This window comes from Hippoglossus hippoglossus, chromosome 21, assembly GCF_009819705.1.
Source record: "Hippoglossus hippoglossus isolate fHipHip1 chromosome 21, fHipHip1.pri, whole genome shotgun sequence".
Taxonomy (NCBI): domain Eukaryota; kingdom Metazoa; phylum Chordata; class Actinopteri; order Pleuronectiformes; family Pleuronectidae; genus Hippoglossus; species Hippoglossus hippoglossus.
Window position 1 is genome coordinate 3107850 of NC_047171.1, and position 21707 is coordinate 3129556.

The window sequence follows — 21707 nt, forward strand, 5'->3', positions numbered from 1 at the left end:
GAGGAGGCGGGGGAAGAGGAGGAGGTGGAGGAGGAACAAGAGGGGGGAGGGAGGAGGAGAAGGAGGAGGGAGAGGAGGAGGTGGAGGAGGAACAAGAGGGGGGAGGAGGAGGAAGAGGAGGAGAAGGAGGAGGTGGAGGAGGAACAAGAGGGGGGAGGGAGGAGGAAGAGGAGGAGAAGGAGGAGGAACAAGAGGGGGGAGGGAGGAAGAGGAGGAGGAGGCGGGGAAAGAGGAGGAAGAGGATGAGGATGAGGAGGAAGAAGAAGGAGAGGAGGAGGAGGAGGAGTTGTATGGGGAGGAGCAGGAGGGGGGAGGAGGAGGAGGAAGAAGAAGGAGAGGAGGAGGAGGAGGAGGAGTTGTATGGGGAGGAGCAGGAGGGGGCAGGAGGAGGAGGAAGAAGAAGGAGAGGAGGAGGAGGAGGAGGAGTTGTATAAAGAGGTGGAGGAGGAAGAAGAGGAGAGGAAGAGGAGGAGGAAGAAGAGGTGGAGGAGGAAGAAGAAGGAGGAGAGGAGGAGGAGGAGGAGTTGTATGGGGAGGAGCAGGAGGGGGCAGGAGGAGGAGGAGGAGGAAGAAGAAGGAGGAGGAGGAGTTGTATAAAGAGGTGGAGGAGGAAGAAGAGGAGAGGAAGAGGAGGAGGAAGAAGAGGGATAGGAAGAAGAGGTGGAGGAGGAAGAAGTGGATGAGTAGGAGGCGGATTAGGAAGAAGAGGAGAGGAAGAGGAGGGGGAGGAAGAGGAAGAGGAGGAGGAAAAAGAAGAAGAAGAGGAGGAGGAGGAGGAGGAAGAAGAGGAGAAGGAAGAGGGGCGAAGGAGGAGGAAGAAGAGGAGGAGGAAGAAAAAGAAGAGGAGGAGAAGGAAGAGGAGGAGGAAGTACAACAACATGTATTTGTTGTAATATATTTCATCTGTTTAAGTTATCAACAGTGTTCTTCTTCTAAAGTTCACAAGTTCACATGTGATGATGTCACCATTCAGAAGCCTCCCATAGATCATTATAAATTCACCAAATCTGAGAGAACCTGAATATTAAAGTATGAATATTAAAGTATGAATATTAAAGTATGAATATTAAAGTGTGTGGAGATGAAGGTTTAGAACAGAGGAAGTCACACCAACCACAGGAAGAGAAAACAGTGCAAAATACTTTATTCTGACTTTAATGCACAAACAGATCAAACTGTCCACGTTCAGCCTTAAAGCAACAGAAGCTGGTGGGAAACAGCAGATCCACGTAGAGCAGGGACACTGGGAGACCAGCACTCCCATTAAAACAGCATAAAACACCTTTGTTCATTTGTCTTTTTGATTTGTCTGCATGATGATGTGTGACACTTACTTTGCTTTATTTCATGAAAGTCATTCACTGGCATTTATAGATGCTTATAGAATGTGAGCACATGTGAAGGAGCGACACGCTTTACCATGAATTACAAGCACATTAAACATGAATCAGTAACTTGACAAATGTACAAATAAAACAAGGGAATTAAAGACGGCTGAATAGAAACACACAATCAACAGTAAACCACGAGCTTCACAGCTTTTTTTACTGTACTGTAAATATGTGATCTTTTATTCTAGAAGGATTTATTTACAATCTGTACAATCGCTGGGATGAAACCTCCTCCTGCGTCCCCCTGCTGGTCATTTCAACACAATGTGGAAGCCGTCAGTGTTTTCATCTGCAGGACAGAAGACAAGCAAGCAGACGGTCATTTAAAATAGAACAGCTATGGAGTATGGATGCTGAATGTCTGTATATATTAATAATACATAAAATGACCTCTTATAGTGCTGATGACGAAGCTCGTCTCCTCCCCGAAGTTCTGCACCATCTGAGAGAAGTACATTGATCAGTGTAAACACAAAACCCAATCATCTCCTCTCCTTTTTCTCTGGATGATGATAATAATAATACATTTTATTTGTATAGCGCTTTTAAAAGGTACTCAAAGGCTCTTAACATGGTAAAAACAGGGACAATAATAACAATAAGGTAACATTATAGCAGTTAAAAGACAGTGATTTTACATTAAAAACAATTATAGTACATAAATGAATCACAGATTAAAAGCAGATTTAAAAAGGTGAGTTTTATAATGACAATCAGCCTCACACACTAACACACACTTACACAAAGTGCACTTATGCCTCATGTGTAAACCCGATTTGAACAGCTATGATGGAGAAAGCTCTATAGATATGATCTGTGATTAAGTTACACTAATGTAAAGTTCATGCAGGTTCTGATTCTTTAGCTGCAGAACGTGGTTCTCCGCACTGTGTGAGAGTCCCGGGCTCCAAAGGAGTGAAGCGTGTATAAATACCTCGTCAGAGACCAGGATGTGGATCCCAGTGGGTTTTTGTCTGTAGATGTGTGTGATTTGCTGCGGAGTGATGCTGTACAGCATGGCCACCTTCTCAGACAGGTCCAGCAGGGTCAGCTCCTCCAGGTACAGAGCGTGGTAGACTGCAGGGGAAGAGAAAGAAGAAACTGAGACACTGATCTGATACGTGAGGACACGTAATTAGATATTACACAACATTCCCACTCACTGTCTCCGCCCCCGGGCTTGATGGGAGGTTGATTCCGGGCCTGCTGCTGGCACACGTACATGGTGAGACGGGGCTGGATGCACCTGCAGGAAGCCAGTGGGAACCGTTATAGTCGTATATATGGAATATATACCATATACCAGAATATAGCAGATTTCGATTAAAGAAAAAACTGGTAAACAACTAAATTAATTGTGGCTCTTGGAAGTCTCACCTTCCTTTCATGGTGTTGAAGAGGCGGATGCCATCTGCTGGACCACATATCTGGACCAGGTCCTCCCTGCTCATGCTCAGAAGATCTGCACCTGCAACGACAGCAGAGACTGAGGTTGTGCTTTCTGCCTCGAAGGTAGAACCATGTGTCTTTGTTGCATCTCTTTCATATGTCTGCAGATTTCACAAGGAGCTCTGTGACAACTGTTACCTAAGAAGCTGGTGAAGAGCCTCGAGAAAGAGGAGAACCTGTGACGGTGTAGCCAGTCCTGAGTGTCCTGTGGCGAGGACGCTGGCAGGAGGTGCTACATGTCAAAAAGAAGAAGAGCCCTTGAAATGAGTACAGCAGCACAGCATCCACTGTCTCCAAATACTGTCCTTTAAGGGACGAGAGAGCAACGTCAACACTGTTACTTACATCTGAGCAGCTGGGCAGGAGCAGCTCCCCCTGCTGGTTTGGAGAACAGTTGCTACAGGAGGAAGAAAGAGCAGATTGGGGGTGATTGTTTTTTTTGTTGTATTTTATTCTTTCCTCTCTGAAAAACATCTGTCTGTTCTTTCACTGCTGAGGCACATCATGCAGGGTTAGGTGTCAACCCATAGAGGGCGCTATCACACACCGCTGCAGGGGTCAGGCCTTCTCTACACAAAGGCTCTAATGAACTAAATGAGTGGAGGTGGTGCAGAACAGATGTGCTGACATGGACAGAGAAGGCTGACCCACCCATCTGGGACGCTGCAGGAAGTGGGTGAGCTGTGGTAAACAGGTGAGGGGGTGCTGCAGCTGCTGTGGGTGGTGAGGTTCAGGGCGTCGGGCCAAGGGGAGCACTGGAGAGAGCAGGGAGACAATATCAGAAATATCATATTAACGCTGGAAGGATTTGTATTTTTCACACTAAGAACAAATGAAATGAGTAAAAAGTGTTAATTCATAGAGAGAATTGTTGCCTCATGCACCTGAATACTACAAATACTAAAGACTCTAGAGAAGCTTTGCATCTTCCAGTCCTACAATAATAATAAAAACCTTGTTTAAACAAACGAATTGATTCAGTCAACAGAAACTCTGAAGTGCTTTTACTTTGAAACAGCCACAGGAAGTGTTGAAGTATGTTGTGACATATTTGACAGATAAGCATCAAAACTATGTTGCACTTTCTACTGTTGTGACTATAAAACAGAGGATTTAGTTATAGAATATGATGCATTTTGAAGTAGATACAATATTGTAATGCTGGCCATGTGTTAATTAATACATCAATAATAATTCTATATAAATATAACACCTCATTCTACACAATGACAATTGGTTTCTCGCTTCAGGTTTGGTTTTGTCTGGTTGAATAACAAACCAGATTAAACTGCAGAGTCACTTGACGTTCAAAGACTAAAGTGACGCACACACGGAGCCGCAATCATTGACAAACACCCACACACACACACACACACACACACACACACACACACACACACACACACACACACACACACACACACACATTAACACACTGACAAACACTGGTTTAAAATGTTCTGTGTGTGAGGAAGTTAGACGAGAGGAGGAAAACATTCTGACTCAGAGATAAAATGATTGACTGAGGGCTGATGAGATTAGAGACAAATCCAGATAACACAGGGATTTGCCGCTGGGGGGGTCAATAACATCAGAGCTTAACTCTGACAACATGGAGGCAGCCAGAGGGTCGTCTCCGACCTGCTCTGCTGTGCAACGTGTCCTGAGGACCCACCTCTTTCAGCACGGTGGTCTCGTGGGACGCCTGGTACTTGTCTCTGTCTTGAAGCGTCTTCTTCTCGATCTTCTCCTTGTCCGTCTTCAGTTTGCGATCAGCTCCTTTGGGCTGAGGACAGAAGAGATGAGGACATTTGATTTGATGTAGAAACTTGAGATCGATGAGTTAAGTTTTAGGTGTTTGTAGCTTAAAGGTGTAAAAACAGAAGCAGTTGGACGAAGGTTCAGACCTTGAAGACTTTGATCTGACAGCTGGACGAATGGACGTGCTCCATGTACTCCCCGTGTTCGTTGGTGGTGAACGTGTCCACCTGGATGCGGAAGGGAACCCCCTTCTCCCCGCCATGCTTCCTGGGCGTGAACTCGGTGCTGATGCAGTTGACCTGAGGAGACAGAGACAGGAGATGTGCAGGAGGAGGAGCAGCAGCACTGACTTGCCTCCAGACGTGTGACCAGAATCCGTCTGTACCTGGATGAACACTGAAGCGTTCTTCACGGGATCCCAGAGGAACTCGATGGTGTTGAGGTGCAGAGCGTGAGAACGAGGCTCCAGTATCCCCACTGACAGAGGGATATCTGCAGGAAATACAGCCAGGCTGTCAGTCCTCACTTTGGACTGTTGTGTCTGTTCTGAGATCAGTTGGTAAACAGTGACATCACATCCTTCCATGCAGCGAATAGAATTTAGCAGAATCTGAGTCAAAAGGCGAGAAGGTTGTTGGTTTGTCACTGTCCAGTCAAGTTGATCAAAGCACACACAACAACACCAGTGGCTCCATGGAGGGCAACACTTAGTCATGAGTACAGATCATAATGAGCCTGGTGATGAAGTAATGCATCACAGGAGAGGTTTGATATATATCACAGGTCACGTGTTGCTACAGTCCAATGTACCTAGATCCAGGATGCGGTCTCCGGGCCTGTTCCACCTCCACCCCTCCAGCTGCTGGTGCTCCATGTACTGCAGCCGACGGTCATGGAACACCACGCGCACGATACTCTGTGAACAGGTAGGATCAGGGATTCAGGCCCGAGCTGCAGCTGCAGCTCCAGTGGGGGGGCCGGCACGGAGCCAAACAGCTGGACTGTTGGGCAAAGTGCGAGGAGGCTTCCCACATTCATTCATTACAACAGAGCGAGTGAGTGCATTCCTACAGTACACATATTTAAAAACAGCGTCCACATGTCAGTGGGCCAGCACATATATCAATATCAATAATAAGAAGCAGCAGAGAAAGGGTTTTTATTTTGAATTGAAATCAGGGCTCCCACACTCATCTGGACTTGAAGAAACCATCTGATGGACACTTCAGCTTCCTGGAGAAACTTGTAGGTGAAGAACACTTCTTATAACTTATTAGAAAATGTTCAACAATCACGCTAGAGACCAAAAAGTGTCAAAATTAGGTGGGAAACCGTTTTCCAACATGTGGGAACCCTGATCCATGTCTTCAATCTATAACCTGCTTCTAGTTTTAACTTCATGGGACTTGAATGAAAGTTTATTTAGAATATAACTAAGCTGGAGAATATTTTAATGTCGTCAATGGCCTGAAATTAAACAACAGTAGGATTGTTTCTGGCTCATTTTAGTTTTCTCATTCCACATCAGTAGAATAATTCAGCCTGAACAGACAGTTGTGTAACCAGGACGATCTTGAATTGAGGCGTAGTGTTTTCAAAGGAATGTAATGAGCTGGAGCTGTGGGACACTATTCAGCTGCATCATGTTAAAAGTTGTCTCCTGTGCTTGGACCCATGATCGGGACCTTTAGGTTGTAACAAACATCTTGTGATGCACTCGGACACATCTTCAGTTAAAGCACGTTGCAGTAAGATGACGCCTTCTCGCCCCCTGCTGCTCTTTAGAATCTGCCCCGTGGCGACTCCCCTCATAATCAGATGAAACGACCAAAGCGTTCATTGGGATATTTATGATATTTACGGGGAGGCTCATGCACGACTCGACCCGACACGTCATATGTTTGTGTAGATGCCACCTGTCCCATTCCTGTGTCTCTAGGAAGCTGCAGCTAACATTAGGCCCTGGAGCCGCGGCAGCCTGAGGACGGAGGCATGTGGAGTGGATGCACTCACACGGAAATGAAATGACCTCCACGTACTCGCCAGTGTTCAAAACATCTGCGCAATAAACGGAGTTACTTTCAATACGCATCTGAAATACAACACGTTTAAATGTCACAACAACCTGAATCCAAAGTGACATGACAGACATTATGAGCTGTTAATGGACTTTATTCAGGAAGCAATGGCATCTGGGAGATATCACTTACAAAAAAATATATATTAAAAAGTGAATTAAAGAAATGTAAAGATGCTCATTTCTTTCTGAAGTAAACTCCGGTGGTGAAGGCGGAAGCAGAGGAGCGTGTTCAGGTGAACAGAGTGTGTGGATGCTGGAAACGTGAAGGGAGGATGAGTTGTGTGTTTGTAAAGTCTACGAAGGAGGAGAGGTAGTTTTTTGGGTGAAAGTACCAAACTCTCCGAGGTGGACACCCCACCCCCCGAAGTGGAAGGGAGGGTCGAGGGACCTGTGACGAACCAGGAAATGGAGATGTGAAAACAGACACTAGGAGAAAGAGGCGGAGGTCACATGAAAGTCAAAAAATAGACCTTACACCTACCTTTACATATTTGCTGCTTATATCTGTATACTCCACTAGTTTTCTGTTAAGCATACGGATTTCGTAGGACTGACCTACATTTTAAAACATTAAAAAAGACCTGATTAAAATTGAAAAATGGGAAATCAGTCAATCAGAAAAGAGGGGAAGTGGAGATAGAAACTGAATCAAATTAGGAACCTTTCTATAAAGTCACTTTATGAAATGTAAATATCTCCATCCTGATCAAATGTAAGACAGGAACTTTAATATCATATCATATCAAGAAAAGCCAGTGAGGGACACGACAGGACCATCAGTGACTTTTCTGTATATTTATAAAACTAAGCTTTGGACACTGAAGGCAATTAACTCATTATCAATATGTGCCACCGTTACATGGCAATTTTTATCATATTATAACTTATAACATTGGCCAAAAGTTGCATGTGACAGCAAGCTCACTTTCATTGTGTGTACTCGTAAAACAAATTACTTCAGAGCAGAGAAGCAGGGCAAAGAAACATGAAGGTATTTAGAGGCAGAAATATCAACATATCACTGTTCAACAAGAGAAACACAATCAGAAAGTTCCAGAACGAAGTACAAAGAGGAAAGAACAAAGAGGAAAGAACAAAGAGGAAAGAACAAAGAAACAAAGAAACAAAGAGGAGAACAGATTAGAAGATGAAAGTCAGACATGTAAGAAAACAAGCAGGAGCTCATGTTGTAAAGAGAAATCAGACTTATTGTGTGATTGTAATTATGTTTACATCTGATTCATAAAGTCCAGGACAGGAAGTCTTCTTCTTTTTGGATTACTACTCACATCTGTTAACAATTACATATGGAAGCAAAAGAAGGCCAAAGGAATTTCATTTTATAACTGTGACATATGGATTCCTTAAAACATACTGTCGAAATGTCCTTGTTTTATTTATATATATTCAATTAGTTTATTTTAGACATTACGACTTCCAAGGAAAATCAATAAAGCCTCATTTGAATTGAACAGAGCTCGGTCCAATCAGGTGATGTCCTGTGAGTCACATGGTCACAGACACAGAAGTTTGAATGAGTGACTGAATACTACTGACACAAGAATATTGTGTTGTCAGGACAAAAAATTACATAACTTCACTTAAAACCCAAAATATTTGAATGCTTTACATGTAAATTTATATATTAAACATATTTAAATATCACATATTCATAAACTGCAATGATTTTTGGATTAATGTTAGTGAGCAACTGTTTAGATAATGGATTAATCCTGAAAAGACCTGAGGTTCTCCAGGTCCAGTTTCTCTCTAATCTTTGTCAATGATTAAACAATGTTTGTCGGACAAAAGAAGCATTTTTTTCTCACATTTTTATTAAGTAAACACTTAATTGAGAAATGAATCAGCAGGTTAATTGAGAACAAAACGCAGATCTAGTTAAACTTCCCGACTAGGTCCAGAGTCACTAATCAAACTAATTATGGCTTTTCTTTGCTTCCACAGACACAGACAGATTCAACTTGATGTTGTGACGTCATCAAAACATCTGCAGCTGTAACTTGGGTTTGGAGTTGATTATGATTCTATAGATTAAAGCACATCTGGCACATTAAGATGTTGTATTGATGACCTCACACACCAGGCTGTACACGTGTGTTTATTAAACATTTCAATGAATTTGCTTTAAATTATGTGACAACATGAGCTCCAGTCCATTCAGTCAACCTGGACATTCACCTCACAGGACAGATAGCTACCTTGGTTGAGATAAGTGAGCGTCTCCTCCTGCTGTTTGGCAGCCGGCGAGGTGGCTGCACACAGCGAGTACTGGAACGGGCTCCTCTTGGCACATATGGCACTTTCAGCCATAAGCCTGGATTCCTCGTTTGCCAGGAAAGGTGCTATGGCCTCTCTGAAAGAGAGCAGCAGGACAGAGGGAGAGCTGAGCAGCCGGATGACAGAGGTGACTGCGCTGGTTGTTTAATCATCTAATCAGTGTCCGTGGGCAAAGACACGTGAGATGTTGCAAAACACAGAGTTAATGCTGCAGCTCAGATGTTAAGTCACAGCAAGAGAAACAGTCTAAAGAATCTAAAAGTGGATTTTGAATGCAATGCTCCTTTAAAGTTAACCATTCAAATGCAATTCAAAAGTTGAATTTCACTCTGATGAATTGATTTTAAACAATAATGAATAAAAACATGATTTCACAGGCAGATTACTGCAGCAGTGCACATTTAAAAAAATACTTTTCAATCTAAACTCCGTCTCCTCTCATGTAAGTAAAGGTCACTGCTTTGCCACCATGACTCTCTGAACTCCACCTGTTGTAAATGTCACTTTTCTGAAATCCACAGGTTAATGAAGCCTCTCAACTTGTCTGCTTTACCTAATGTAAGTGGCAGAGTGCTGGTGGTAGGACTCAGGCTGGGAATGGCAGAACAGCATATTGTCCAGTGCGACGTCCTCTCGTATCCTCGGACCTCAGGTGAGACACACGGAGCTCTGCACGCCTGCCGGCCTCCTCGCACTTCAGCTCAGACGGGGGTTTTGCAGCCGGAGCTCGCCGCCCTGCCTCTTATATCAGCCGGTGATATCACCAGCACACCTTGGATGACCTTTTGAGAGGCGGGGAGTGGGGGGGCCACACCTCCCACAACCACGGTCTGGCCGGGTTGATGCATTAATGGCAGCTTCACTTGGCCTGTTGTTGACACTGCCGACAGTTTGGCCCTAAACCTAGACTTTAAACTCACTCATGGAAATGATGTCTGGGGAGAAAATTTGGAAAACAAACACGGAGCTGTACGAGTGGGATTCACAGGACTGGCATCGATGAGGTTTTCAAGAAAGAACCGGATATCTGTGGTATTATGTAATAAATAAATAAATAAATCAAGGAGCAGTAGTTTTGTCTTTACGGCGGCTGATGTCACAACCACAAATAAAAGAAACAAAAGGTAACAGAACAACTGGTAAATTAAATATTAGTTTACTCGGACCCCTGCAGCAGCTGCTGCTCCGTCTCCTCACAGATTAGCAGCAGTTCATTTCAAACTCTGCTCAGGTTAATGTTTACAGGGAGCGTCAGCACACCTCAGCGCTCGGACGCATGTGGACAACACTGCTGCCAGGACCCCGGTGGAAGTCCAGGTTCAGCCGCAGCTCGGAGGAAAGTGAAGAAGAGGAGGGAAGCTCAGATTGACACTTTAAGAAACTTTTGAAGAAGCAGAACAAGAGAAGTTTCAGATGAGCTCTGAGTTGGTTTTATTTTTCGAGAGCAAACAGTTTCTTTATATCGTTGCAAATCTATCACAGGTGTATTTTAACAAAAACAACAAAACAAAAAAAAAAACATTCTGTACAGTTTATCATGAGAATAAAATAAAATAAGATAAAATATATAAATACAGGTATGAATATTACATGACAAAAGAAAGACAGTGTACTGCAGAACATGCATAGTGAACAGTTTGCGAGGGGAAGAGCATCTTGGCTGTTTCTGGGAGCAGCTGTGTGAGAACGCGAGACGCCGGAGGTTCGCTGGACTTTACCCTCGATTTGCAAAAGCTCGGCCGATTACCGGGGGGAGACCGTCGAGGGGATTTCGGTGAAAGTCAAGCAGGCAAATTGTTGTATACTTTCAGTACCAATACTCATAAAGCAAATCATAACATATGCAGATTCTGTACATTCATTTACTTAAGATAAGCAGATTTGGCCACTTCTCTCAGCGTGTGTCAAAGTGAACATCTTATTAATATTCATTCTTATTATCATCATCATCATCATCATTGATTTGCTAGAAGTCAGCAAATGAGAATTAAAAAACAAAAAGCAGTAGCAGTCTGATCCTTGTCTACAGCAGATGAACTGTACCATGATCAACCAAATCATACCCAATAATAAATATCTGATCAAAAGAGGAAACTCTTCCTCGCCACCAATCATCAACATTTTAAAGCTCAGCCTTAGAGCTGATAAGATAAAACACACAATCGTGCTCGGAGGTACGATTTCCTCAACATCTACCGACTCAATTCTACCAAACACGTGTTGTGGTCAACAGATGCTGGATCCACTTTGTACCTTCTTCCACACGACCTCCTCCGAAACGCTAGAGATGAGTAACCTGGGGATGTTACAAGTGCACTTTAAACAGCCGACAACCTGGGCCCTGCAAAAATCGCACAACGCCGACAAATAGTGCTGCAGATTCCATGCGAGCTAAATTTGCTAACGTGCAGAAAAAGTCCGGACCGTCGGCCTGTTTCACTTTTTACTGACTTTTTGTAAAATTGTTTTGCGAAGCAGTGGTGAAAAAAGTGTATATGTACAAAATACCTTTATGTGTGTGTGTGTTGAGGGTTATTGCAGAAGCTGTGGCTACATGTCGGGGAGCAACAACAACTAATACTGGGTTTGCTTCTTCGGCAAAAACTCCACCAGGGTCCGTTTCTCCTGCAGATTCACATTGTTTGAGCAAGGAGCTCCAGTGCTGCACGTCCCAGTCACGCTCTGCAGTCCCAGTCGCGTGTGAAGTGAATAAGGCCTGGAAATGTCTTCATGACAGTCTCTCTCTCGCTCAGCTTGTAGTATTTACAAAGGGCGTCCTCTTCAGACAGTCACTCAGCGCACGTGGTCCCGAGCAGCAGCCGGGATGTAGGTGTCGCTGGTTTGTTAAAAGCTCCGGTTCCACGCTTTAATGCAGAGAGTTCAGAGGGAAAACACAGGAAACACAACTTCCCCCGGGTCAAACCTCGACTGCTGAGTGGGAATTTCACTTCAAATTTTTTAAAAGGTGCACTTCAACGGCAATCTCATCTTCTCCAGCTCAACGTAAAGACGTGCACAACGTTTGAAGGAGTCACTTCTCTAGCTGAAAAGTTTCCTTTCAGCGGTACCTTTACTTTTGTCAAAGGGGGATTCAATCGAATGAGCCACTCTTAATTATAAACCAACATAAAAAAAGACTACAATCAAAGCACAGGCTTCTATGAAGCCAGATCATTAACTTAAAACATTAACTTAATATGATTATACAGTACTTTCTTTTTATGTCACATTGTTCCCTTGCACATTTTCGTGTAATATTTGGTTTTCATGCTCCCAAACCAGAATTCACCCCCCGGCCTGGAGGCGTATTACCATCATTGGGCCAGCCAAATGACACTTCATCCCTAATTGTTTAGAAACCGATTCTCAGACACGTTTGTCTCCTCTGACGTGAACGAACTCCGTCTGCTACCAAATCTGAGGGCTCAGGGAGGAAGGGGATCACTTTGACAAAAGGCAGAGTGGAGGTCGTGGGAGCCGTGACGCGTTTCCCCACGTCCACAAGACTCTTAACGCGTTGAGTCTACAACCGGCCCGGAGTTACATTCACAAGTATTGAGAGCAGGGGGGTGGGGGGGTGGGGGGGGGTGGACACACAGGTTGACGGCAGCCCCTCGAAACAGGAGAGAAGCGCAGTGGAGCGTTGTGATGATGAGGAGGAGGAGGAGGAGGAAGAGGAGGAAGAGGAGGAGGAGGGGGAAGCTCAGACACGGAGAAGTCTGAGAGAAGCACGGCCACGCCCACGTCCATCCACGCCGTTTCCAGATGAAACCCCCCCCCGCTCCATTAGCTGTGAGAGGAGACGTCAGAGGAGCTGCTGCTATTGCTGTTGGTCGTCTGGGCTCGCTTGATGTACAGGTTCAGTAGCTTCATCTGCAAACACACAAACACACAAACACACAAACACCAGACATCAATCATCACTTCAGCAGTAAGAGGAGGCCTGGGTGTGTCCATCTGAAGCTGCAGTCAGACATGCACTGTGCTGAGGAGAACCTTCACACGTTCTCTGGAGGGGTGAGAACCCAAATGTCAGTGAGAACCTGTGGACTTTCTCCGTAGTTACTCCTAGTAAAAAGCCCAGAGAATGTCCAATATCAGAAGACAGCAGAAGACACTCTGCAGGATTCAATACGAGCGAGTGGGCGTTTGGAGATTCTGAAGACCGAATGGTTATTTTTTTATTGCATAAGCACTTAATTGTATTTTTAAATCTAGAACGCACTAGAACTCAGGCACAGTGGTGGAGCACTTTAACCCCTGCTGGTTCTGCTGGTTCTTAAATTGATCAGTGTATAATAATAAATGAATAAAGTCTATTGTCCTCTTGAATCTGCCCCTTTGACTCCTTATCACTTTGCCTTTTTTTATATGATCTGGACAACTTGAGAACGTGCCAGTGCTTCATCGGCTTCTCTCAGTCGACACTGAACTTTATCGACTCCTCTCAGATAACCAGTCTACCCCTCAAGACGGGAGGTGGGGGGGGAGTGGGAGTGGTTTGGGAAGGATCCCTCCATCCAGGTGCACCTGCCCCTCAGGCCTCAAGCCTTACATAACCCTGGGACACGTAGTGACAAGCAGGACAAATATGACCCTGGGCTTAATACTTGGACAACCGGTTGGAGCCAGTTGAGAAATGACAACATGAGAAGATGATAAGGGTCTGCGTCTGGTGAAGCCTGTGTGTGTGTGTGTGTGTGTGTGTGTGTGTGTGTGTGTGTGTGTGTGTGTGTGTGTGTGTGTGTGTGTGTGTGTGTGTGTGTCTGTTCATGCAGAGTGTTTTTGGTGACATTCGATACCTTGCTGCCCGTGAGTTGAGCCAGATGGGGTTTGAGGTCCTCGCCAATCACAGAGTAGATCGCCACCAGACAGAACACGCTGGCCTTGCGTACGCTGCTCTCTGTGTTGTCATAGCCCTGCAGAGAGAAGAGGCGGCATCACACACACACACACACACACACATACAGAAACACACACAAGGGGTCAGCAGGAGTTGCAGATAGGGCAGAGTACACGCAAACATTTCCAGGGACAAATAAGGCAAATAATTCCCAGTGTCCAAATATGAACATTGACCAAATAAGCCTTTTTTGAAGCCGGCGAGGATGTTTCTAATCTGAAACCCTGTTTTCATGTTATATAATGTGTAGAGGTCTCGGGACATTTGCCACGTGTGTCTGGTAAACGACGTGCACACCATATGTCAGTGCCTTTTCAGATCCGTTTTGAGTTTGATCAACTTTTTGAAGAAAGTTTCCTGACATTTAAAGTAAGAAATGTGGGTTTTCATTATCTGCCGTTCAGTTAATGTGTCTTGTAGCTTTGAGTCCGACCTGCAGGAGTCCGGGGATGATGTCGGGCAGCAGCGTCACTAGTGAGTCCTTGGTGATGCGTTCGATGACTTTAGTTTGCATTTTGATGGCAGCCAAGTTGATGGGGTAGTCGGCCGTCTGGACAATAGGGCACAGGACCTTGATGCATTGCTCCGGGTGGATGGAACCGGCCAGGGTGGTGGCAGCCTCCTCAGCTGCACGCACCACCTAGAAGAACACACACACACACCGTGGTCAATCGTATAGTGTAGAATTAAATTAAATTAAATTTGTGTCTTTCAGTGGTGACGACTAGTGTTTTATCAGGATGAAAAGAAACCATAAAACTTTGAGGAACATCCAGGAATTTTCTCTTCCACTTTCTTTACCATGGTGGTGATTTTTCATGGATCAAATCAGGAATATTAAGGTGACTAATCTACGAGTGGGCCTTGGCAGAGGTTGAGCTTTACTGAGTGCCATTTTAAATCTTGTTTAAGGCTCAAAGGTCGGGGTTATAGCGTCCAGCTATTGTAACTGTCTCATATTGATGCCAAGACTGTAAGGCCCTAATTTCAAAATAAAAGTAAAAAGGTTTTAAAAGGAAGTTTGACTTTCCAAACTCAACTTAATGAGGAAAATATTAGTCTTTGCCGTCTCTGGGCTCACAAATGAACGGATGACACGCTGCACAACTAGGTTTCTCTTTGGATTTATAATAAATGGACTCTGATCTGTGATTTCAAGCTGCACAGACGTTATTACACAAACAATGGGTGCAGTGACAGTGTTGAGTTGCTTGCAGCAGTTAAACTCTGCAGCTTGTTTTAAACACTGCAGTGTGTGGATGAAGCGGGAGCTGTGTACCTCCTTGTGCGAGTCTTTGTGCGCCTCCAGAGTCTTCATGATCGTCAGCTCCGCATAGTTTTTGAAGCGAGCCGGCTGATTCTTCAGGATTTCTTTGAGCACGCGCAGGGCCATGGCTCGGATGGTGTGCTGAGGGACACAGGGACAGTCCGTTTAATACCCTGCTCTTTCATACGCAGACTCCACAAACACGAGCACTATTTCTTTGTATGATAACAAGCATCAATGGAAACACACACACACACAGTAGAGACACACTAGCAGAGTCATTATTCAACATACATCTTTATCACTCAGCGTCTCCAGCAGGAGGAGCAGGATGGTTTTAAAGTGCTCGTCCCACACGGACGGGCTGTCTTCTCGGGTGATCTTCAGCAGCTCCACCAGGGCACCTTTACGCTCCTCTGAACGCTCGTTGTGATTGGACAGCTCCTTGAGAAGGTCGGCTACGAGGTCAGAGTGGTCCTGACCGACTGCTCGCCGAGAGGAGGAGGAGAAAAGAACGAGTTAATAAGTCAAAAACAATCGGATCTTGGTTTAATTCATCACTCATTTCATCTGCCATCACTCCTCAGGGTTTATTGTGTTTTTTAAACAAGAGGAAAAGTGCTGCGGGATAATTTTGTACCCGTTTACAACATAAATAAACTGCTTATTGTATAAGTATGTTATTGTAGAACCAATTAAAAATAGATGTTATATGTTAAGAATGAATATAAAGTGACATGATATGTTAAGATAGAAAATGCAGATCACACTATGAGAAGAGTAAAGCTCTAAATGCAGTGATGGTGTTAGTGATAAATGTCTAATGTTGTTGCACAAATTTTGAATTTTGGAAGCTTGATAATTTAAAAGGGGATTTTGAATGGACTTTGAATATAAAATATATATATATATACACACACAAAGTCAACTGATGGGTGTAGAACTCAGTTTATCTCTTCTTATAATAGTCAGAAGGACAAAATTACCTTTTATTGCTGTGCTATAGATCTTAGTAAGATGAACTGTGCTGTGGATATCAAGCTGTGTAATTGTTGAAGTTAATATGAAGTTATTAATTATCAAAGAGAATCCCACAACCATTTAGTAAAAGCATTAACCTGCCTGCTACTTCTGGTTTAAAGTAGGACAGGTTGGACTTAGTGAACACAAAGGGACGAGGTGGAGTTAAAAGAAGTTAGAAGACCCGAGAAGAAACAGGGAAGCAAACACAGAAAGAGGGTGAGAGCAGTGATGGTCAGTGAAAGAGTCAGACGGTAGTTCAGTCATTAAGTCTGCTGGTCAGACAACTCAGGCAGGGGAGGGCTTCTTTACCGGGAGCAAAGACCTTGGGGAGCGTCATCTTGTTTTCACCACTTTCCTGACGTCGGCCTGGAGAGGAGGAGGAGGAGGAGGAGGAGGAGCAGGAGGAGCAGGAGGAGGAGGGTGTGGGTGGAGGAGGGATGGAGGTGGGGGACAGAGGGGAGACAGGAGGCACAGGATGCGATGACAACACAGTGATGCACAGAGCGGATTGTGTCTCACAATAAAGGAACTGCAGACTCACACACCCGCCGGTGGTTGTGGTAAAAACTAAAGCACAGAAAGTTTCACCTCTTCGTTCTACATCTTGTGTCAAGTCTCAGCATCACACAGCAGAATCTATCTCTCTTTGTGTTCTCAATACAATATGATATGGTCACATTATACAATAGAGTAATGGTGGATGACAGATGTGTTCGGAGGGATGAGGAGGGAAAAGTGAGGGCTGCTGGTTTGTGCTCTTAAAGCTTCTGTGTCTCAAACACACGTTGAGATGATAGACCCTCAAATTATCCAACGTTTTAATGATCTTTTAACACCACATCTGTCAAATAAAATAAAACTCCATTACTTTGTGATGTGACTCTGCTGTAGAACGATAGGTCGGGATGGGTTCGGACAAAATAATCAATTCGGGCTTTGTCGTCCTGAGTCAGAATCTGTTCTGCTGCTGCATAGAGACACTTTAACTTTCACTTTATAACTGCAGCGCCTCTAAGTATTGATAATTTGAGACACGGAAGCTGCCACTGATGCACAAAAATAAAGCAAACAAGTTTTATGTCTATAAAAGGAAACAGACGCTGGCTGGTGGTCGGGTGATATAATAAGGAGGGGCCTGAACACCATGTTACACCAGTAACATCGACCACCGCGGCAACGCTTCTCTAAAAACACAACATGTATGTGGACGTGGAAATATTGCGATGCCGATTTCTGTTCCCTGCAATAATCAACAGGCCAAAACCTCGCCGCAGCTTGGTTACCAACGGGAACTCACAGTCGCGGAACTGCTCCACGTCATCGTCGAAGACGGCCTCCTTCAAGGCGCTCTTGTCATAGGTACAGATGCTATCTCCGTAGCCATAAGGAGCAAACTCGCGGCCGCGCGGCCCGGAGAACGAGCGAGGCGAGGGCGTGTTGAGCAGAGAGGTTTTGTTATCCAAGGCAGTGCGACCTCCTTCCACCACGTCCAAGCCCAAGCGAGCGTCAGAGCCAGGGGACGACGCTACTCCTTCTCGCCCGGCCTGGAAGACAAAAGAGAGAGAAACAGATTATTACTTTAGGTTGTAGTCGTCCAACCCTTTTTGGGTGAACTATCCCTTTAAAAAGAATATTCAAGAAAGTTCTTGATAAGGTTGTGACTCACAGCGTCGTCCCTCTTGCCCTCCCGTCTGATTGGCTCATTCAGGTCCTCCTGGCTCCGGTAGCTGAAGCTCTGAATGGCCTCAGTGACACCACGGAGCGAGCTGTAGATCTCCTCCGAGTTCATGTTCTCAGTGTCATACTCCATCATACTAACACACAAACACACACAAACGACAGAGAGAGATACACACCAGCTTTAAATTGTGTATCAGAAGCAGGTAAACGAGCACAGAAGCGATGTTAGACAATATTTCCATTTTATTAGAGATAATGGATTAATACGTGTGTGAATCAAGCAGGAAAGTAAAAATCAAAGATTCTCTCAGCTGGTCTGGAAAAGGGAAATGTCAGTCATGCAAAGGGTCGGGCTTTCCTGTGGGGGCGTAACCTCCTGTGTGTCTCAGCCCACCCTCATTACCTGGGTGAATATGCTCTGCGCAGGACCCTGAGGGAGGGGGCAGCAGGGGCGGAGTGAGGCTGAGGAGGAGGAGGAGGAGCAGGAGCAGGAGCAGGAGCAGGGGGGTGCTTTGACAGGCCGTCGACACCCCAACCCCATAACCGACTGTTGCCACAGCACGGCCGGAAGGGAAGGACGGACAGGACAGGCCAGGAAGAGAGACAGAGAGGGGGGGCACAGGAGATGGAAACCGACAACACGAGGACACCACGAGACAAGACAAGTGAGAGGAGGAGGAAAAACAAAGTGTGCGGAAAGAGAAAAGACAAAAAAGAAACTAGTCTGAGCTTTAGAGGTTCAAGGGGAAAGTGTTAGTTTAGAGGAAAGCAGCGGAAAAGTAGCAGAAACCCACAAACTCGGCTTTACATTAAACACCATTTTCCATGTAAATCAACCAGAATGATCTCAACACAGAGATAATTGCAGGTTCAACTACAGTAAACACAAGCAGGGAACGTAATCTGCAGAGTTCTGGGGTCTCTGGTTGAAATTAAAAGGCAGTGAAGTGCTTCAGGTGAACGAGCTGCTCAGTTGGAGAGAATCAAACTCTAGTTTTCTGATCAATAACAGCATTTCACGCAAAATCTGTTAAATCTACGGCGGAGATTCCGAGCGACAGGTGCACAGACTCAAGAGTGAAGGACTCTACTAACCCGCCTGTCAGGTTGTGCGTTAGTTAAAAACTCCAAATGAGAGCAGCAGCATCCACATGATGCATTAGTTAACCCCTGCTGTGTTAACTGGTGATCAGGTACCTTGGAGACAGTCCGCCGTGGGAGCAGTTTGTCGGAGAGGTGAGGGGGCTGGTCCTGCTGGGGGTGTGGCGTGGCGGCGTCCGACCAATGGTGTTGCTCGGTGAGCCCTGTGGAGCAATGATTCATGCAATGCGTCAACCCTGCGTCATGGTGACTCTACTGATCTACAACGGCCAAACATCCGATACGACAGTGTTTCGTTTCCCTCACCACGTTGCTGCTGGTGTTGCTGGAGTTCTTCAGGTGGTTGTGGAGCAGCTTGGTGGCTCCGTCCTGGAAGGTTTTGGGCAGAGCCCCCAGCAGCATGGTGAACTCGGGGGTGTTGAGCTCAAACAAGGAGATCAGGACCACCTGCGCTGCCTGGAGGCGAAGGAGCACAACAGGTTTACCATGGAGGACACAACAGAGGAGAAGGCTCAGAGGGTTTCCGTGGTTTCAGAGGAACTTTGACCGTGTGTTTCAAACAGCGATTTCAAATCCAATGATTGTTTTAGAATATATATATATAAAAAGCACAGAAATTACATGTTATGACTGAATTATGAATTTCTGTGGCAATGTTTCATTTGGTCGGCATCTGCAAAACCACGGAGGACCAATCTGATGGACAGATTAACACCAGTAAAGTGTTTCACTGCTTTAAACCATGGACACTTCTCAGATTACATCAGATTACAGCGCATTCCTCGGTAGACTAACGTACGGATTAGCCTGTAGAAAGAAACTTGAGAAAAAAGGTGAGAGTAGAAAGCTGCATTCAGTGGAAGACTACAGAAGTACACAACTACTCTACTGTACACTGTTGCTGTATCAACGTTACAACATGCAGGTGAGTACAGATACACTTTGTGGAAAGTAGAAGTTTGATATTGTAGTCGGGGGCCAAGTTGAAGTATTATTCTGCTTTAGGACAGAATCTAAAATCAAACTAGATTGTTTACTACAGTATACGAGGCATTTAAACAGGTTTCCCATTATACTTTGATGAATTCACACCATGAAGTCGTGCTCCAGTAGCTATGAGCAGCTCCTGACTGTGGCTGTACAGACAAACGATCACTTTTATCCTTTCTAGAGGCTTTTATTTGCTCCTTAGACTTGTTAGTGATACCGTAGAAACTCAAGTTCTTGATTCCTGCAGTAGGTGCATCACGTCTGTGTCTTCTGGTTTGACCAAGATGACTCAGAAACAATCTAACGTTTGAAATACTGGATGTTTACCAGGCTGCAACATATCACAGTCGAGCTGCACTGAACCCAGTCGGAGTCGTGTGAGAGTCGTCAGCCTCTAACTATGACATCTATCGTTTGCGTGAATTGCATTTCAACACAATTATTGTTGTTTTAAGACACCAGTACATGGCTGTGTCATAACCTAAGCATGTATAGCTTTAGTTATACTATAGCTAGTTCACTATACATGAGAACGAGTCAGATTTTCAAGTGGGTCTCTGTTTTTGTAGAACAATTCGATGTTAACAGCATGCAGAAGTGCAGGTGCATGAGAGGGGTGTTAGTGATTCAAACAGACAAAATGTGTTAGGCACACGATAATCACAACACAGCACTTCTGTCTATGTTAAGCAAAACAATTGTCTCAAAGTCTCTTTCATACGAAGCATCAAGCCTTTGCGGTCATTTGGAGAAAAACAACTTTCTTTGGTGAGTGATCAAAACGGCAAGCACAGACTGACTCGCAGGTTGTTACAGCGCAACAGCTGGAGCATAACTGGCAGAGGTGAGTGAGAGATGCCACACTTGAGTCGTCACAGTCCTGAGGGGTTGGTGGTTAGGCACCGGGCAGGCAGGGCATTGCGTGCTGGTCGTGTTGTGATTGGCTAACGGGAGCGGGGTTCTACCTGCTTACACCTTTCTTCCTGGTTGCCCTCGGTGGACAGTAAGGCTGCAGTACTGGACCTGCCAGCTAGTTCCTCGCTCACCCAGCTATGAAGGGTCTGGGGCACAGTGGCAAGGCAGAAGGGGGCGTTACAGCATGACACAGGTCCTCCACCATCACATGTGGGCGATACTGCGCCTAACTTTGAGAACAGCTCGCCACAGACCACCACAGTGAGGCTCACTCCTCCCAGTAACTCATGGAAACAGTCTAAAGTGAGGATTACAGTAACTACTCTATCCTGGCACTTTGTTTTCAGCCTCCTGGACGTCAGACCCTGATTAGAAACTAGGTGAGGATTTCACTTGGAAAAACAGCGAAGGAAAAACAAACACAGGGAGAACATATAGTGTGCGTCAGACAAGGGAGTATGTGCCATGAGCCAAGGCCGTCACCACGAGGGCTACCTGGTATAGAAGCTCCTAAAGAAACCACCACAGACTAATAATAATAATAATGTAATGTAAAGTGTGGGGGCGTAAAGAACATGTTGTGGAGTAAATGCTCAGATTGATTTTTAAGCACAGCTACATTCTGTGGAAGGCAAAACAAATTAAATCAATTAAATTAAAGCAGTTAGTTTTGCTATAAGTTTGCTCACCTACTTGTTAAGACAGTTTAGAAAGGCACCCCCCCATGTAGTTTGCTAACTGGTGCTGAGGCAAAAATCACAAGAATCTAGTCTGTCCACTTTTCATTAAACTGGAAGCACTGGTTTCCCATGTGTTACATTTAAGACATTCCACCATGAGGATTAATGC

General features: G+C 44.9%; 2 protein-coding genes across 25 annotated transcripts in view; both read right to left on the bottom strand.

Annotated features, from left to right (window-relative positions):
- Window positions 1-1550: 1550 nt before the first annotated feature.
- On the bottom strand, window positions 1551-9720 carry tfcp2l1 (transcription factor CP2-like 1). 2 transcript variants are annotated; one of them, XM_034574534.1, is made up of 15 exons: window positions 9533-9720; window positions 8901-9055; window positions 7163-7236; window positions 5412-5517; window positions 4987-5093; window positions 4748-4900; window positions 4516-4626; window positions 3492-3595; window positions 3186-3234; window positions 2979-3072; window positions 2769-2859; window positions 2555-2637; window positions 2326-2468; window positions 1782-1833; window positions 1551-1680 (listed from the first exon to the last, which is right to left on the bottom strand). In XM_034574534.1, exons 1-15 carry the CDS (start codon window positions 9589-9591, stop codon window positions 1643-1645), a joined length of 1419 nt encoding a protein of 472 aa, XP_034430425.1. In that variant the 5' UTR covers window positions 9592-9720; the 3' UTR covers window positions 1551-1642. The 2 variants fall into 2 exon arrangements, with proteins under 2 accessions (XP_034430425.1, XP_034430424.1); XM_034574533.1 differs by having other exon boundaries at window positions 3186-3237.
- Window positions 9721-10936: 1216 nt separating this feature from the next.
- Window positions 10937-21707, bottom strand: part of clasp1a (cytoplasmic linker associated protein 1a) — a 59421-nt gene continuing 48650 nt past the window's right edge. For 14 of the 23 annotated variants that reach the window (XM_034574513.1, XM_034574506.1, XM_034574511.1 and 11 more), the window contains 11 exons: window positions 19260-19409; window positions 19050-19156; window positions 18256-18399; window positions 17839-17986; window positions 17470-17716; window positions 16482-16538; window positions 15444-15637; window positions 15162-15290; window positions 14316-14522; window positions 13782-13898; window positions 10937-12852 (listed from right to left, as the gene is read on the bottom strand). In XM_034574513.1, the coding sequence (XP_034430404.1) occupies window positions 12766-12852; window positions 13782-13898; window positions 14316-14522; window positions 15162-15290; window positions 15444-15637; window positions 16482-16538; window positions 17470-17716; window positions 17839-17986; window positions 18256-18399; window positions 19050-19156; window positions 19260-19409 (1587 nt within the window). In that variant the 3' untranslated portion in view covers window positions 10937-12765. The remainder of the gene's footprint in view (window positions 12853-13781; window positions 13899-14315; window positions 14523-15161; window positions 15291-15443; window positions 15638-16481; window positions 16539-17469; window positions 17717-17838; window positions 17987-18255; window positions 18400-19049; window positions 19157-19259; window positions 19410-21707) is intronic. The other 9 variants (XM_034574518.1, XM_034574524.1, XM_034574523.1 and 6 more) reach the window with 4 other exon arrangements.